Below are 15,000 nucleotides of genomic sequence, written 5' to 3' on the forward strand. Positions count from 1 at the left end.
ATCTCTCACGAAAGTGTAAGGTGAGCTTCTTCAGTCTTTCTCACTACATAAGTACCGTGAAGATACCCCCAACCCATTCAAACAAACACAAACTGTTGCAGACTTACCCTCTCTCCTGAAGGCATCAGGGAAGTGAGTCTCGTCAAACAGTATCTTCAGCTCTCCAGGGCGAAGTTGGCGAGGAGCCCCCTCCCCCCCAGAATGCAACTCAAAACGTACCTGCACTCTAGCTTCAGATAGTCCTAGCCTCTGACTGAGTTCCTCTGTCATGAAGGCGTCAAACAGCCTCTCCAGCTCGTTCAGCTGCCAAAGGGTAAGGGTAAGGGTGAAGTTCGTGTGCCCCTCCCTCCCCCCTCTCTCTCCCCCCCCTCCCCCCGATGCAAACCGAAACTAACCTGCACTCTAGCTTCAGACAGTCCCAGCCCCTAACTGAGTTACTCTCTCACGAAGGCTTCAGAATAGGTGGTTTCATCAAATAGCCTCTCCAGCTCGTTTAGCTGTTCAAGGGTGAAGCTCGTATGCTCCCCCCCTCCCCCCCCCGCACCCCTTAATGCAACTCGAAACTTACCGGCACTCTAGATTCAGACAGTCCCAGCCTATGACTGAGTTCCTCCCTCGCGAAGGCGTCATGCAGGGAGTGAGTCTCGTCAAAGAATCTCTCTAGCTCGTTCAGCCGTTCCAGGGTGAAGTTCGTGCCGCTTACCCCTCCCCAAACTGATAGGTCCCCCAAAGTTACACCTCTTCACTTACCTGCACTCTAGCTTCAGACAGTCCCAGCCTCTGACTGAGTTCCTCTCTCATGAAGGCGTCAGGGTAGTGGGTCTCGTCAAACAATCTCTCCAGCTCGTTCAGCTGCTCCAGGGTGAAGTTAGTGCGGCTCCGCCTCTGTTTCACTTTGGGCGTGTCGTCATCGCCCTCGTTTTCGTCCCCCCTAGCCTCGTTTTCGCTGTGGGTCTCGCTGGGGGTCTGAGCTTTGTCGAGGGTTGTGCTGATGTTGTTGTTGTTATTGTTGTTGTTGATGGTGGTGGGGGTGGTGTGGGTGGAGGTGGCGTTGAAGGTTGTGGTGGTAGCGGTGGTGGCGGGGGTTGTGGTTGTGTTGGTGGAGACGGTGGTGATGGAATGCTTGGTGTCTGAGGGGGAGGCGAGGATGGAGGAAATGCTGTAGTCTTCTGGTTGGACCTGGGTTTGATTGCGAAATGTGGCTGGGGCTGGAACAGAGAAAGGAGAAAAATAATCATAATCAGTACTTTGATTTTTCAAGTACAACCGGCAGAAGGCCAATTGAACATAAACAATCAAAGATTAAAAAACCCAGACAAACAGATGAAGGAGAAAGTGATATTGATTCTTGTACGATTCTGCTGATACATCAAACTGGATTTGTTCGTTTGCTTGCTTAACGCCCAGCCGACCACGAAGGGCCATATCAGGGCGGGTCAAACGGGATGACTACGAACCAATGGATATACAAAGCAGGTGAACTTACTTTGTCTACTTCGTTTACTTCGCTCCCACACAAAAATAAACCTACCAAGCGAGAACTCAAATGATAGACAGTCGGAAAATACGGACAGACAGACTGACAGAAAAAATAGAGAAAGAATACATAATATACAATAAATAAAGATATTTCTTTCCGTAATAAAACGTTGCTAGATAAGGCCTTTTCTGAAATGTTGTTGATTTTTGACAGACAGACAGACAGACAGACAGAATACAGAAATAAAGATCTTTCTTTCCGTAATCAAACGTCGCTAAATAAGGCCTTTTCTGAAAATGTGTTGATTCTTTAAATCTAGATTTAGTTTTTTTGTCGGATCAGTTTCGGGGGTATCCTCATTTGAGTGGCTGGCACGTGACCCAAGTGAAAGAAGTCATGAATCCGAAACATGGGCCGAGAGCCGAAAAAAGCGCCTTGAAGGGCACAGAAAGGCTAAATAAAATGACATGGCCAGGGATAAATGTATTTCAGTTGAGCCAGAAAAAGTGTTGCTTTATTTTGTTTGTCAAGTTTTGTGAACCTATAATGCTTTAAGACTCAGAGTTTGTGATCTTTAATTTGGTTTACAGAAGCACAACATGACGTCTGAATTCAAAAGCTCGATCTTAACAGAAGACTTGTATGGCCAACCAGCCAACCCCCGCGGGTTAGGGGGAAGAATTTACCCGATGCTCCCCAGCATGTCGTAAGAGGCGACTAACGGATTTTGTTTCTCCTTTTACCCTTGTTAAATGTTTCTTGTATAGAATATGGTCAATTTTTGTAAAGATTTTAGTCAAGCAGTATGTAAGAAATGTTAAGTCCTTTGTACTGGAAACTTGCATTCTCCCAGTAAGGTAATATATTGTACTACGTTGCAAGCACCTGGAGCAAATTTTTGATTAGTGCTTTTGTGAACAAGAAACAATTGACAAGTGGCTCTATCCCATCTTCCCCCTTTCCCCGTCGCGATATAACCCTTCGTGGTTGAAAACGACGTTAAACACCAAATAAAGAAGAAGAAAGCCAACCAGCCAACAAAACTGACTAACAAACAACTACAGGTATGGTAGTGTAATCAGTCTATAGCGACACATCATGACTGATGAATACACAATCTCCGACCTCCGACCGGCCTATCAACCAACAAACCAACTAACCAACCAAACAAATTACAGAGATTTTCATGTAGTGAACCAGGAGCGACAAATCGTGACTGGCGATGACAGAAACTTGCGTGCAGCCGCAATGTGGTCGAGTTACTTTCAGTCTGCGATTTTGACTCTACGCCTTAATTAGTACCTTTAAATATAGCCCTGTCACATTAACACTTCTCAGTCAACTTTCTAACTACAAGTCTCAGTGACGTCGCCGCGAACCTTGAAAGTCTCAGTCTGTCTTTTTAGTGCCAGAACCTCTACCAATGCAGCGAGACCCTGGCCGCAAAAAAGCGAGCAAATGATAGGCCAATAACAAGCTTCCTGCCAACGATTTTCCCCTCACCCCACCTTCCACCACGTCAGTGTCGACAAAATGAAAACCGTTGCATAATTATACGCTTCCATTCGACTTCGGCTTCCTCCCGCAGCGGAGAGCTGGCCGCGAATGATTGAGCGATTACTTCCCTTTAACCTCGCCTAATTGACATTAATTTCGCCAACGCGGCTGACTCTCTGATACGGCTAATTCTCTTTCATTTGCCTCCCTTTAATGTACAAACATAATTAGCCCTTTTTTTCGCCCGATCCGCTCTCGGCGGAAATATCTGAAAATTCGCGATATCATTTTATTAGGCTAATGATAGGATTCCGTCTTTCTCTTGGTTAGCTTTGGCTCTGCTCTCTTATTAGCCCCTTGTAGAAGAAGATTGTAGAAAGACGGACTTTGGTTAGCAAGGAGTGGCGAAGTAAGAGAAATAGAGTGAAGGGGGGGGGGGGGGGGGTAAGAAAAAAGAAAAGAGAGTGATTGAAGTTTGTTTCTGATTTATTGAATATTGGCTGGTGGTGACAGTCATGGGTGTGTGTAAGAGAGAGAGACTGGTATCGATGGGTTTGGTGTGGGGATGGTGGAGTGCGACTGTGTGGTGGGTGGGTGGGTAGAAAGGGGGTAGTGCTACAATATGCTGTGGCCACAAGAGGTTAAGAGAGAGAGAGAGAGAGAGAGAGAGAGAGAGAGAGAGAGAGAGAGAGAGAGAGAGGGAGGGAGAGGGAGAGAGGGAGAGGGAGAGGGAGAGAGAGAGAGAGGGAGGGAGAGGGAGAGAGAGAGAGAGAGAGAGGGAGAGGGAGAGAGAGAGGGAGAGAGAGAGAGAGAGGGAGAGAGGGAGAGGGAGAGAGAGAGAGGGAGAGAGAGAGAGACAGAGACAGAGACAGATAGGGGGGGAGGGGGGAGGTGGGGGGGGGGGAGGGGGGGGGAAGAAGAGGGAGAGAATAAAAACAATTGTGAGCGGTTTTTTCAATCGTTTTTAGGCGAGGTGGGTATGTGCGTTTGAGTTGATGAGTAATGCTAGCCAAGTAATCTGGATATATGTATTTCAGGGAGCGATACTTGCATCCCAACAACCATGTTGTCATATTGATTTATGTCAGTATTTGTGTATAGTCATAACTATCAATTGAAGAATATTGTTTAGTCTTTCTTTGACCGAAGATAAATTTAGCGACAATGCACTTATTTTTTTAATTTATATGAATACTGACCTATACCAGAGGTGGAGCTACACAAATCTTTGGACTCCAAAAAGAAAAGAAATATAAATACATTATTTTTCTGAATACAAATTAAATAGCCAGGCATACAAACACAGAACCAATTCTTCAACGAACACCACACACCCACACACCCACACACGCACGTACGCACTCACGCACGCCATTACGCACACACACACACACACACACACACACACACACACACGCGCACGCACGCACGCACGCACGCACACACGCACACGCACACACACACATACACACACACACAAATACATACACACGAACGCACCCACGCACGCACGCACGCACGCACGCACGCACGCACGCACGCACACAGGCATGCGTATTTCAACAAAAAGAATCAATTCATGCAGCCAAACTCAAAAGGTCGAACGGTGGAGGACAACACCGTCACGTATCCAGGATTGATATCGTATATCATTGTGCCTGATGTGCATTAATTGTTTCACACTAATTGCCAAATAGCATATTCAAAGTGTCTAATTAAAAGAATTCAAATGACAAAAATCTAGATGTTGGATACTTTTTCTGAATCTTTCTGATTGTCCATCAACCGTGTTATCACTCTTTTTGGTCAAATTAAAAAATCTGTTGTAAAACTGCCGAATTAACGTTTTAAATGTTAAGTGAAACGAACTCAACAACTTTAACTCTGGTTTCTGTTGGTGTATGATGTATCGACTAATAAGACTCATTATTCATTAGGCCAAACAAAAAATTGTCTGTTTCTGGTAACATGGCTAAAAAAAATAGGGTCGGTAGGTCGGGATTTTTATTTTTTTTTAATTTTTTTTTTTAACCCCAAATGTAGACCAATAAAACTAACTTTAAAAATCGCGCAAAGAGACTGGATTCACTATACATAGAGACAAGACACTCAACACATTTACAAATCGTCAGCGGACTTTCGTTTTCACACGTTTTTGTTGTTCATTTTCTCACCCTGTCCTTTACCAAAAAATAAATAAACATTTTTGAGTTTGGAAAAAAAAAGTTTAGGGTCGGCGCCGAAATTTAGGGTCGGTCGGGTGACCAGAAACAGACAATTTTTTTTTTTGGCCTTATATGTCTTCTGTGTTTTTAGCTGAGTAGTGGCTTATTCTTTGCTGATAAGTTGTATTATTTGTTTCATAAATATTTGTAGGCCTATCCACTGCAAGGACCATTGGACCGGCACGGTGGCCTAGTGGTAAGGCGTCCGCCCCGTGATCGGGAGGTCGTGGGTTCGAACCCCGGCCGGGTCATACCTAAGACTTTAAAATTGGCAATCTAGTGACAGCTCCGCCTGGTGTCTGGCATTATGGGGTTAGTGCTAGGACTGGTTGGTCCGGTGTCAGAATAATGTGACTGGGTGAGACATGAAGCCTGTGCTGCGACTTCTGTCTTGTGTGTGGCGCACGTTAAATGTCAAAGCAGCACCGCCCTGATATGGCCCTTCGTAGTCGGCTGGGCGTTAAGCGGCAAACAAACAAACAAAAAAAGGACCATTGGGCCGACATACTCGTGAATGTTTGTTTCTGTCAATAATTAAACGTTCCATGAAGTAACCTTTGTCAATTTTATTTATGTTTTTGAGACGTGGCATTTTTGGTGTGGAATCACTGACACACTTAACTAGACTAGTGATACCTTAACTGTCTACGTTATAGTCCTCTTAGATTTACCTTCATTGCGTTTTTGTATACTACGTAGGTTGAATTATTTTTTAACAGCTCTATTTTATTTCATTGGCAAATGCAAGAGCAGGAAAGTCAGAAATACAACAAGAGTAACAGGGGAAGTGTTCACGTTTAGTTGGCCTCTTTCATGTAAAGATTTGTAAGTATTCCAATGTTCTACATTTAATTGAAAAGTTATTCGTCGGGCGGTTACATATGTGTGATTTTCAGCTGCAGAAATGAAGCAAAGAGAGAATGCAGTTTTAAATGCATTGATTCAACGTGAAAGAGAAAAAGAAAGACACAACAACAACAACAACAACAACAACAACAACAACAACAACAACAACAACAACAACAACAACAACAACAACAACAACAACAACAACAACAACAACAACCAAACACGCCCTGAAAATAAAAATAAACAGTGCCTCTCATCTCCTAAGCAGAGGCCAGGTAGAAAGGCTTACTAAATCCAGCAATTTCATTTGATTAAGCAGTTATGATTTGACGACTATAGGAAGGTATCCGATTGTCTGTTATAAATGAATCTTTTCATCAAGACTATGTGCATGCCGATGTGGCATGCATTCACCTACTTTTTGTTGTAATTACGTTTGCTCAAGTCATTGCACGATGTAAAAAGAAGTAAACCGTGTTTTTATTGTAGCACCTTGTTGTGACCCGTTTTGTGGAGCGTTAATATTTTTACGTGAGATTCACGTGCTCCTTGTTCAGTTGTTGTGACCTGGTTTTGGTCGGAGCGTCACAAACTGCGTCGTTTAGTCTTAGAACACCGTGAGATTCACGTGCTATTTTTCGTGTCTTGATTTTGAGGTGAGCCCTGCGAATCTGCGTTGCAAGTTTTAGAATACGTGTGACTCACGTGTTTTTAGCTTTGTGATGTCAGCTAGTTCCTTGATGTTCTTTCTGTTAAATATACCGTTTTAAGTTTTGGGCATGCACGGAGTGCGTGATCGGTTACTGATTGGTTGTAAAATAGTAGTTTCACCCGATTCTGTCTTAGGAATGTTGTTGGTTGGTCAATCCGGTGACCTTTGACTTTTGAATAACTATTCCATGTTAGGTTTTTGTTTCCATAAATACCGCTGCTTGACTCCTGTCTCGTCAGTCGATCTGAGGGTTTTAGGAAGCGTTTGGTTTTGATGTAAACGTATGAAGGTTATCAAGTGAACCAACGGAGTGTTTCTTATGTTTTAACGTCAACGTAATGTTCTTGGAGACAGTTGTTTCTCAAGTGTGAATCGTTTTGTGCCCTTCGTTTGCGAGGCAACACGTTTTTGGTACTGCTGGTCAACCCACACAGCGCATAAGGTAATTTTGTTGTTACTTGTTTTGTGTTGTGTTTTGGTCGCCATTTTGTAATGACTTTGTGAGTTGTTTATGTATAACGTGAGTTGAAAGTCTGACTTGTTGTAGTGTTTCTTTATTGTGTGTTCAACTGTTCTAGTGTTGTGAACGTACAGCAATGATTTGTAGACGCTAGAAAGTCGCTAATGTTTATGATAACTTGTGTTTTCTGTGGTTAACGAAGTTCGAAGTGAAACGTTTTCTCCGACTTTTTCAGCCTTACGTTAAAAGAATTTAGGTAAAAGAAGCTTGCGGTCTGTGGTGATCGTTTGTAAACGGGCTTATTTCTTGTAACGTTATTGAGGGAAAGTGGATGAGTAAATATCTTGTTTGTGACTTTGATTAACGCAGGAACATTGTCGTTAGGAGACTTTTTGGTATGACACTGACAGTTTGCTTTGTATTCCTGGCCTGATGAGTCAACGTTTTGTATTTTTCTGAAAGTAGCCATTTTGGTTTTAAACGTATGTATGCTAAGTTTCTTGAGTATTCTTAGTGCTTATGGTATTGTTGAACGTACGGAACGTAATTCTTTATTGTTGAACGTACAGAACGTAACTCTTTATTGTTGTTGAAGGACTAACCAACGAGTGTTTGGTAATTGTAACTTTCTTGTCTGTTTGTCTTCGCCTGTCTTGTGATTGTTTATTTTTCTTGTATTTACTTCTCGTGTCTTATTAATGCTTTTGATACTTTTGCCATGTCTAATAATTTGTTTTCTTTTCTCTTTTTCTTTCTGTCCATAAGTAGTATCGCAATACGTAGTATCGCATTACGTGGTACTGTAACTATATATCTATACATTACTGATCCCTAGTGTCAGATGTAAAATAATAAACCAGTACTTTTGCGCGTTATCGCTTGTAACCTGTGTTTGTCATTTCGTATGAACAATATGTAGTACCAGCCTCGCTCACGAAGGCGCGCACAGTAAAAAACTTTAGTTGCTGTCGCCCAGTAAAAAACTTAGCTGCTGACGCCCAGTGAAAGAACTTTAGCTAAAGTAAAAAACTTTAGTTGCTGTCGCCCAGTAAAAAACTTAGCTGCTGACGCCCAGTGAAAGAACTTTAGCTAAAGTAAACAAACTTAGCTGAAGTCCAGCCAAGTGAATGTAAAGAACTGTTGTTATTGATGCTCAATGAACGTAAACGTAGCTGTTGATAACCAGCAAAGGACTTTATTGTTACCTGTCACTGTGTTAGTGAACCATAGTTCAACGTAGATCAACTTGTCGGTTAGAGATCTTCCTACTCCGTATCCGGCGCATTTTTTGTGTGACTTTTGTGTATTATCCCAAACGACCCTCAGATCGATTCATTTTACTTTTTAAACAGATAAACCTTATGTAGGTTTTTTAGTGCTTTTGAATAAGCGAACATTGTAATGGAGGAGATTCCAGCAGATAAACCATTGGAAGCTTCAGGTTATGACATTAACGGCGATGAAGATGAACATTCTCAAAGGCCTAGGCGTGACATTAAGCCTACTGAAAAAGGTAGAGATTACCAGATTGAGATCAAAACTAGAAACTTTGCAAGACAACGAACATTCTTGGAACGAGCAATTGATGAGGTAGTAACAGAGCTTAACCAAGAAACTCCTAATCAAGAGTCGTTAACCAGTCAAAAACAAATTGTTTTGAGCATGTACAAGGATCTTGGTGACATAGAGAAAGGTCTTCGTAGTATTGGTAGCGGTGAAACCATTCAGGAAAGTTGGGATGATGTTCAGAGAACAGTTCAGAACATTATGTTTGACATTGATCGAGCTCTTGACAGACAGACGACTAGCGTGCAGGTGACTAAGAAGCCTACTTCCAGGCATAGCAGTGTTACACCTAGCGTTGGGTCATCCACCCACAAGTCAGTCAGTGTCAAGCCTGTCAGCCATAAAACAGCTAGCATTAGGTCAGCCATTTACAAGCCAGCTAGCTTCAAGTCAGGCAGCAGAAGATCAGGTAGCCTAGCCGGTTCTCACCCTGAGTCTCTCCGCTCTGGAAGTGTTAGCTCTGAAGAGGCTAAATTGACTCTTAAGCTAGAGGCTGTGTCTATTGGCATTAAGGTCGAAGCAGAAGCCATAAAGGAAGCTCAGCTCAGTGAACTAGATCTCTTGCAGCAACAACAAGTTGAGAGAACAGCAGCTAGGAAGGCTAGAGAGGCCGAAAGGAAGGCTAAGGACGCAGCTGTAGCAGCTGAAGCAGTTCTTAAAGAAGCAGAAAGGAAGGCTAAGGACGCAGCTGTAGCAGCTGAAGCAGTTCTTAAAGAAGCAGAAAGGAAGGCTAAGGATGCAGCTGTAGCAGCTGAAGCAGTTCTTAAAGAAGCTGAAAGGAAGGCTAAGGATGCAGCTGTAGCAGCTGAAGCAGCTCTTAGAGAAGCTGAAAGGAAGGCTAGTGAAGAATCTCTGCAGGCTAACGACGCAGCTGAAGCAGCTCTTGATGAACTAAAGCAGAAGAAGGCGTTGAGGTTTATCAAGTTTACTGAACGCCAAAGTATCAACAGAGAGCGGCAGGCTAGGATACGGGTACTAGAACAATGTGATACAGTTCAGCAGGATCTCCCTGATCTACCGTCAGTCGATTTGTTGAACACTAGGTTCCACCCTCGTCCTTCCGTTCCCCTGTACAGTCTTGAAGCCCCTCCTCTAAACAATGAACAAACAGCGATAGGAATAGGGACAGGTGCTGCCGTCATTGCTGACCAAGGGACACACCAGCCAGCCTTGGACGCCACGTCTGTTCCTGTCTGCCAAGCCGCCAGCACCCATGACATCTCGACTGTCAACGTCAACGCTGCTGTCACCAACTTCGTCGCAGGAACCACAACGACTGAGCCACGACAGCACGCGTTACCTGTCGTGGACCTCGTCGTTGGAGTCAACGCCTCTACAAGCGCCGCTACTACCAACAACGCCACCTACGAGGCGTACGGACCTCAACGTAGAGAGGATGTCAACGCCCCCCATCACGTCGGAATGAGCGCTCCTTTCGTCCATCAGGAGCCCTTCACACCTAACTACACGACGGCTGCAACTACATCCTCCATGCGGCCTACAGCGCTGCTGACCACACTGCAGCACCCTCTCGGTGCATACACTGGTCAGCCGCCTCTGCACAACGTTGGACACTCAACGACAAGCGTCACAGGCTCTCGCCCGCCTGATCTCGACCACACAGGTTGGTCCTATCACCTACCAGAGACAAGGGAAGGTGATGAGACGCAAGAACGACACACCTACTTCCCAGAAGAACGTCACCAACGCATGGACCACAGACGTTTTCAAGTGACCCCACCCTGTTTCCCCTATGATACCCACCTACATCCCAAACCAGAGCCTTTCGTGCCCACATTCCTGGACCCACATCAGACCACCCCCAAAGTTATTTGGGGAAACGAAAACGCAAGGCCCCCTGCGTACATGAACTTTGACAAGGAATGTCATGCAGATCGTCCATTTGCCTCTTACCCCCCGTCTGCGTACTACCAATGTCCACTTGCTACTCCTGCAAAGCAGGACACTCCTATGGACTCTCTCGCCAAAACCCTATCAGACGCTCTGATGATCAACCGCTTGCCGATGCAGGAGCCGTGCATTTTTGTTGGTGACCCTCTCCAATATCCAATTTGGAGATCGTCGTTTGCGTTTCTCATCGAGAGACAGAACATAACCAGCAGTGAGAAGTTATTGTATCTGCAACGGTACATCGGAGGTCAAGCAAGGGAGGCCGTGACCGGCTTCTTTCTGCTGAGAGAAGGTGATGCCTACGAGAGAGCCATGGAAGTGCTGGAAAATCGGTTCGGCAACTCATACGTCGTTTCGCAAGCTTTCCGGACCAAGCTGGACGAATGGACCCCAGTCAAAAGCAAGGATCCCAAGGGACTCAGAAGTCTGGCCGATTTCTTGCAGCAATGTTCCGTTGCTGCCCAGGAAGTTGGTGGACTGAGCATCCTGGATGATGCCCAATACCTACGGAAGATCGTCGGAAAGCTCCCAGACTGGATGAGTCACAGATGGTCTAGAACAGTTGCTCGAACCAAGGTTGAAAAGAAGAGGTATCCTCTGTTCAATGAACTCGTGTCGTTCGTTACTCTCGAAGCAGACATTTCTAACGACCCTGTTTTCGGCTTGACAAGTGCATCGGGGACACCAAGAAAGTTCACAACGAACCTGTCAACCCTGACAGAGGATGTCACCGCATGTCTGCACTGTCAACTTCCGGACCATGACGCTGGGACATGTAAGGAACTCATAGAGAAGCCTCTGGTTGAGATACGAGATTTTCTGTTCAAGAACCGTATCTGCTACGGATGTCTCAGAAGTAAGGATCACCAGAGCCGTCAATGTATGCAGAAACAGACGTGCAAGAAGTGCAAGAAGGCTCATCCCACTTGTCTTCATGATGACAATTTCAAGTATCAGAACAGTATGAGTGAAACCAAAGGGGCGAGTGAACACAAGAACAATTACCGTACCTCTGCTGCTGACGTTCAAGAGCCACTGTCATCGTCGACCCCTACGGTGTCTGCTCTTAAGGCCAGCGAGGAAAACAGCATCGGTTTCACGTCTATGATCGTTCCCGTTCTCGTTTCCAGTGACTCTAACCCCAACGTAGAGGTGCTGACGTACGCACTACTGGACACTATGTCCAACGCCACTTTTGTAGTGCAGTCAGTGGCTGAGGAAGTTAAAGCCAAATCGCAGCCGACTACACTCAGGGTCTCCACACTGACTGAGGACAATGCTGTGGTCTCCGGCAGGAAGTACTCTGGATTGCGTGTCCGCTCTCCTACCTCCAGTGAGTTTGTCAGGCTCCCTTCTGCCATCTCACGACCTTATCTGACCGTTGACCCCACTCATATCCCCACCTCAGAGACTGTCAAAGCTTACCCACATCTCCAACACCTGTCTCCTAAACTGCCCCCCTTGTACCCTGACTGCGAAGCAGGCCTCCTCATTGGCTACGACTGCGCTGAAGCCCTCATGCCCCTAAACGTTGTCCAAGGACTGCCATTCGCAGTAGAGACTAAGTTAGGTTGGAGCATCGTCGGCAAGGCACCGCATTCCGTCGCCTTTGATGGCATAGCCTCGTCCATGCGCGTCATCGTCAAGCCAGGATCGAGGGAAGAAGAACGTGTAGCTCACGTCTACAAGGTACAGGTGGACGAAGTCTCGTGTACTGACCCATTACATGTTATGGAAAGAGACTTTGCAAGTGACTCAGGATCCATGTCCCAGGACGATGTAAAGTTCAAGAAGATCGTGAAGGTCAACGAAGCTAGTCACTTCGAGATGCTCTTACCATTTCGACCAGAGAAACCGTCCCTCCCCGACAACAGAAGTGCCGCAGTCAAGCATCTGAAGGGCCTGAAACGCCAGAAAAAACGAGGGTACCGTGATGACTGCGTCAAGGTCATGACATTAATCTTGTACGGGCTGATCGTGACGTGTTTTGCCTCTAGGGCAATCCACATTGAAACCCTGGATGACATGTCAAGTGATTCCTTCATCAACGCCCTACGCATTGTTGTCTTGCATGACCAGAACTTGTGCAGATCAGAGTGGTGCATGGCTCGTGTAATCGAGGTGATGCCTGGATCTGATGGACTGGTCAGACGAGTGAAAGTACATGTTGGAACAAAGGCTCTAGACAATCACGGCCGTCCCACTGGTGATAGTCGCATATTAGAGCGACCTATTCACAAAATGACTGTGTTAGTAGATCGTGAAAATCACAAAGACAAAGCTGTGTAAGCGAACTGAAAGAACATTGAACTTTGGAGTGTTTTTCCAATTTGACAGTTGTAGATTGTTGCAGTTTGTTTTTATACCAGATGATGTAACAGACATTTATGGTTTAAGTGGTGCGGTTTTTTTTTTATGCCGTCGAGTAATGACTAACGGCATTTAGTTGAAACGAGATGTGTTGAAACATTGAAAATGATTGAACCGTAATATTGCTGTGTAAATGTTTTGCAACACAATGGTTTTGAGTTGTAAATTTGAAATGTCTAAATCTGCGTTATTCTTCTTTTGATATAAGGAATGTGTTTGTACAAAGGTTTTTTGAAGTAAATTATATTAATATAATTTCCGGTGGGAGTGTGCATGCCGATGTGGCATGCATTCACCTACTTTTTGTTGTAATTACGTTTGCTCAAGTCATTGCACGATGTAAAAAGAAGTAAACCGTGTTTTTATTGTAGCACCTTGTTGTGACCCGTTTTGTGGAGCGTTAATATTTTTACGTGAGATTCACGTGCTCCTTGTTCAGTTGTTGTGACCTGGTTTTGGTCGGAGCGTCACAAACTGCGTCGTTTAGTCTTAGAACACCGTGAGATTCACGTGCTATTTTTCGTGTCTTGATTTTGAGGTGAGCCCTGCGAATCTGCGTTGCAAGTTTTAGAATACGTGTGACTCACGTGTTTTTAGCTTTGTGATGTCAGCTAGTTCCTTGATGTTCTTTCTGTTAAATATACCGTTTTAAGTTTTGGGCATGCACGGAGTGCGTGATCGGTTACTGATTGGTTGTAAAATAGTAGTTTCACCCGATTCTGTCTTAGGAATGTTGTTGGTTGGTCAATCCGGTGACCTTTGACTTTTGAATAACTATTCCATGTTAGGTTTTTGTTTCCATAAATACCGCTGCTTGACTCCTGTCTCGTCAGTCGATCTGAGGGTTTTAGGAAGCGTTTGGTTTTGATGTAAACGTATGAAGGTTATCAAGTGAACCAACGGAGTGTTTCTTATGTTTTAACGTCAACGTAATGTTCTTGGAGACAGTTGTTTCTCAAGTGTGAATCGTTTTGTGCCCTTCGTTTGCGAGGCAACACGTTTTTGGTACTGCTGGTCAACCCACACAGCGCATAAGGTAATTTTGTTGTTACTTGTTTTGTGTTGTGTTTTGGTCGCCATTTTGTAATGACTTTGTGAGTTGTTTATGTATAACGTGAGTTGAAAGTCTGACTTGTTGTAGTGTTTCTTTATTGTGTGTTCAACTGTTCTAGTGTTGTGAACGTACAGCAATGATTTGTAGACGCTAGAAAGTCGCTAATGTTTATGATAACTTGTGTTTTCTGTGGTTAACGAAGTTCGAAGTGAAACGTTTTCTCCGACTTTTTCAGCCTTACGTTAAAAGAATTTAGGTAAAAGAAGCTTGCGGTCTGTGGTGATCGTTTGTAAACGGGCTTATTTCTTGTAACGTTATTGAGGGAAAGTGGATGAGTAAATATCTTGTTTGTGACTTTGATTAACGCAGGAACATTGTCGTTAGGAGACTTTTTGGTATGACACTGACAGTTTGCTTTGTATTCCTGGCCTGATGAGTCAACGTTTTGTATTTTTCTGAAAGTAGCCATTTTGGTTTTAAACGTATGTATGCTAAGTTTCTTGAGTATTCTTAGTGCTTATGGTATTGTTGAACGTACGGAACGTAATTCTTTATTGTTGAACGTACAGAACGTAACTCTTTATTGTTGTTGAAGGACTAACCAACGAGTGTTTGGTAATTGTAACTTTCTTGTCTGTTTGTCTTCGCCTGTCTTGTGATTGTTTATTTTTCTTGTATTTACTTCTCGTGTCTTATTAATGCTTTTGATACTTTTGCCATGTCTAATAATTTGTTTTCTTTTCTCTTTTTCTTTCTGTCCATAAGTAGTATCGCAATACGTAGTATCGCATTACGTGGTACTGTAACTATATATCTATACATTACTGATCCCTAGTGTCAGATGTAAAATAATAAACCAGTACTTTTGCGCGTTAT

General features: G+C 44.1%; 1 protein-coding gene across 1 annotated transcript in view; it reads right to left on the reverse strand.

Annotated features, from left to right (window-relative positions):
- Positions 1-2,081, reverse strand: part of LOC138945882 (short stature homeobox protein 2-like) — a 42,928-nt gene extending 40,847 nt beyond the window's left edge. Inside the window, exons 1-2 of the mRNA XM_070317403.1 lie at positions 2,069-2,081; positions 751-1,208 (exon numbers count right to left, since the gene is read on the reverse strand). Coding sequence (XP_070173504.1) covers positions 751-1,208; positions 2,069-2,081 — 471 coding nt within the window. The remainder of the gene's footprint in view (positions 1-750; positions 1,209-2,068) is intronic.
- Positions 2,082-15,000: the final 12,919 nt, after the last annotated feature.

This window comes from Littorina saxatilis, linkage group LG13 (genome assembly GCF_037325665.1).
Source record: "Littorina saxatilis isolate snail1 linkage group LG13, US_GU_Lsax_2.0, whole genome shotgun sequence".
In the NCBI taxonomy this organism is placed as follows: Eukaryota; Metazoa; Mollusca; class Gastropoda; order Littorinimorpha; family Littorinidae; genus Littorina; species Littorina saxatilis.